The 2969-nt window shown below is 30.7% G+C and overlaps 1 protein-coding gene across 1 annotated transcript; it reads left to right on the top strand.

Annotated features, from left to right (window-relative positions):
- Positions 1-266: 266 nt before the first annotated feature.
- Positions 267-1191, top strand: LOC118343649. The gene is made up of 2 exons (XM_018980492.2): positions 267-815; positions 925-1191. The coding sequence occupies exons 1-2, from the start codon at positions 267-269 to the stop codon at positions 1024-1026; spliced, it is 651 nt and encodes a 216-aa protein (XP_018836037.1). The 3' UTR covers positions 1027-1191.
- Positions 1192-2969: the final 1778 nt, after the last annotated feature.

Consider the following 2969-nt stretch of genomic DNA (forward strand, 5'->3'; position numbering starts at 1 on the left):
AAAAATATTTTATTTTTTATTTAAATATGTAAGCCTCACATAAAAAAACATACATATATAAAATGAGTTGAAATAAGTTTTATCGTCCGTATAATATTTTAGAAAATATTTAAATAAATAATAAAATACATAAGAAACAACTTTACAACTTTTATGTATAAAATTCTCTAGTAAATTCTGACAACACTTGATCCGTACTCTCCCTCTCTCATTTTTCCTCAATATATAGAGTCCATGTCTCCCATCATAATGATGCAGAGACAAAGATGGCCACAAATCCCAGCAGCAGCGAGACGACAGTTAGCTTGAAGCTCCTCGTAGACAAAAGCTCAAACAAGGTGGTGTTTGCCGAGACCGGAAAGGAATTCGTGGACTTCCTCTTCGGACTTCTACAGGTACCTCTCGGTTCCATCATCAGACTTCTTCGGGATAATGACTTGGTACCTGGGTCAGGGTCCCTGGGCAGAGTCCATGAGAGCATCCAAAACCTTGACCCCACCTATCTTCTTCCAAACCAAACCAAGGGTTCTCTCTTGAGCCCTAAATCAGCATCTTCAACTCTTACCCCTCCATTGCTGCAAAATTTCGTTTCACCTGATCAAGAGAACGTGTCTAAGCCCCGCCACTACTACGGTGGTGAAGTTCAAAACAATACTGAGAAAGGGTATGTTAGAGGTGTGGTGACATACATGGTGATGGATGATTTGACGGTGAAACCCATGTCGACCATTTCTTGCATTACCCTTCTCAACACTTTAAACATCAAAGACATAGGTTCTGTCCAGGAGAAGAAGGTCGAGATTGACATTAAGAAGGTTAGATCTTGTTCTTTCTTTCTTTTCCGAGAAGAAAAAGTGTTTTTTTTTTTTTAATATGTTTTCTACTGTCATATTTGATTTTGAGTTTGTGCTGCATGCATTCTAGAGCCTGGAGCTGATAAAGGTTTCAATCGACTCCACCACAGTCCTGACAGACGTTTTCTTGGGCACAGGGAGTAATCTTTCAATCCAATCCGAAGAAACATGACTATTTAGTATGCATGGGTATGTCATATGTGTGTAAAAGTAAAGTATTTTGCAAGGGAAATTCATCAACCATTTAAATGGTTTTGGGAAGAAAAATAAGAATTTCTGGGCTGTGTATGTAACTAGATCTGGGTTTTAGTAAAGATCAGAGCTATATATTTCCTTTGATTCTCCTTATGATTAATCATTCTTGTAATTCTTTTTCGTTTCTTCTATCTTCGAAAATAATTCTTTAAAATTATTAGGATGATTGAAGTTCACTTAAACGGTCAAGAAATTGCATATTCTAAGTACTTTTTATTCAACTTCTCACTCCGGCCGTATCAAAGAACGAAACATCAATGAGAAGAGTGCTGTTAGATTTACATGCACAAACTAATTAATAAATAAAATAATTTTATGAATTGACTTGAACTCATTTGACATGCTAGATTTACTTTATGATAAAAATAATTTTACAATTTAAAGAATCACATCAAGCCACATAAAATTATTTTTTTCTAATAACTGAATTAAATGGTCATTTTTTTACCAATTTTTTTCATCTTTCATGGGAAAAACAATTTACAATTTAAAACGGATTTAAATTACGTCTTTTGTCAACTTTAAATTCATATATATATATATATATGTACCAACGAAAGAAAAATAATAATTTAAAACAAAATAATAAAAACTAATTCAAAAGCGCCCATGCAAAGAAAAATAATTTAGTTGACACAGAGAAGAAAAGCTCAATTAAATTTGATTACGTACGTAAAATGTGATCACATGTTTTCACTATATTACGTAAACGTTAAATCCAAACATTTCAAATTTATAATTAACAAGAACTTAATTTAATTTAAGATGACAATTTACCTAAAGTCATAATTCATCCTTAGTGCTGTTTTACTTAGTATATACCGAATTAAGGTTATTTTCTAAGATCGTATCTAAATGCTTACGGATTTGGCAAACTTTTATGCCTTGCTTAATTGAATGCCAATGATTATTCTTTCTTAGTAAAATTCCCATTCTTTCCTCATTCAGCAATTTTCTTACTACCCCTGAAAATTATAACTTTTTTTTTTTGAGTTATTTTTAATTGACTCTTCATGATATTAACTAATTATTATTCTCAACAGGTCTACTAGTAATTAAGGTTAGTCAAGTTTTTCTCAGAGAGATATATTTTAGAATGAAAAATTCTGCTCATGATTCTCATATATATCGCATTTATTTTTTATTTTTTTTCTTATTAAATATGTTGTGTATAAATGAAAAATAGAATAATTCAATTAGTTTAGGAAAGATAAGACCAAAAAAATTAAAATAAAATTAGAAATAAGTATTGTGTGTGATGTGTAGAGATGATGAGTAGCAAAAATTTTTTAGAATTGGAAAATGATAATACTATGTCGCTTAAGTTTGCCTCCTCAATTTGACTGCTCATGTATTTTATTTTTTTGATTTCTTTTTTATTTAATGGTTAAAGAAGTGAATATTAGTGTATAGATATTTTTTAAAATTATTTAAAGATGTTTAAAAAAATTAAAAAAAAAAAATCTGTACTAGAGGCGCACCATGGGCAAACTTGGTGGCATAGTATCACTATGCATTAGAATTGAAACATCCAATTCAATCATATAAATAGAAAACATCTTTATCGGGTTACGGGCTCAGGTTTTGGTTTTTTATTGATCTCTAGTTAGGCCCATGATCTCAATGGCCCATTTGTTTAGAAAAAAGAAAATATATAAAAATTATAACCCTACAATTAAAAACGCATAGACGAAAAACAATTGAACAATTACGAACAAAGATCCCGAAAATATGATCGCAGGTTTTGCGATTAATATCTGTGACGGAACGGGAAAAAATAAAAAAATAAAAAAAAAATAAAAAAGACAATATGTCAATAAAAAATGCTACAGTTACCAAATGTTGGGTTCTGATAGTTTT

Source organism: Juglans regia, chromosome 5 (genome assembly GCF_001411555.2).
Source record: "Juglans regia cultivar Chandler chromosome 5, Walnut 2.0, whole genome shotgun sequence".
NCBI lineage: Eukaryota > Viridiplantae > Streptophyta > Magnoliopsida > Fagales > Juglandaceae > Juglans > Juglans regia.

Excerpts from the sequence above, each read along its gene's own strand:
- LOC118343649 (XM_018980492.2), top strand. The coding sequence starts at position 267 with ATGGCCACAAATCCCAGCAGCAGCGAGACGACAGTTAGCTTGAAGCTC. Across the intron at positions 816-924 it reads TCGAGATTGACATTAAGAAG|AGCCTGGAGCTGATAAAGGT; the intron begins GTTAGATCTTGT and ends CATGCATTCTAG.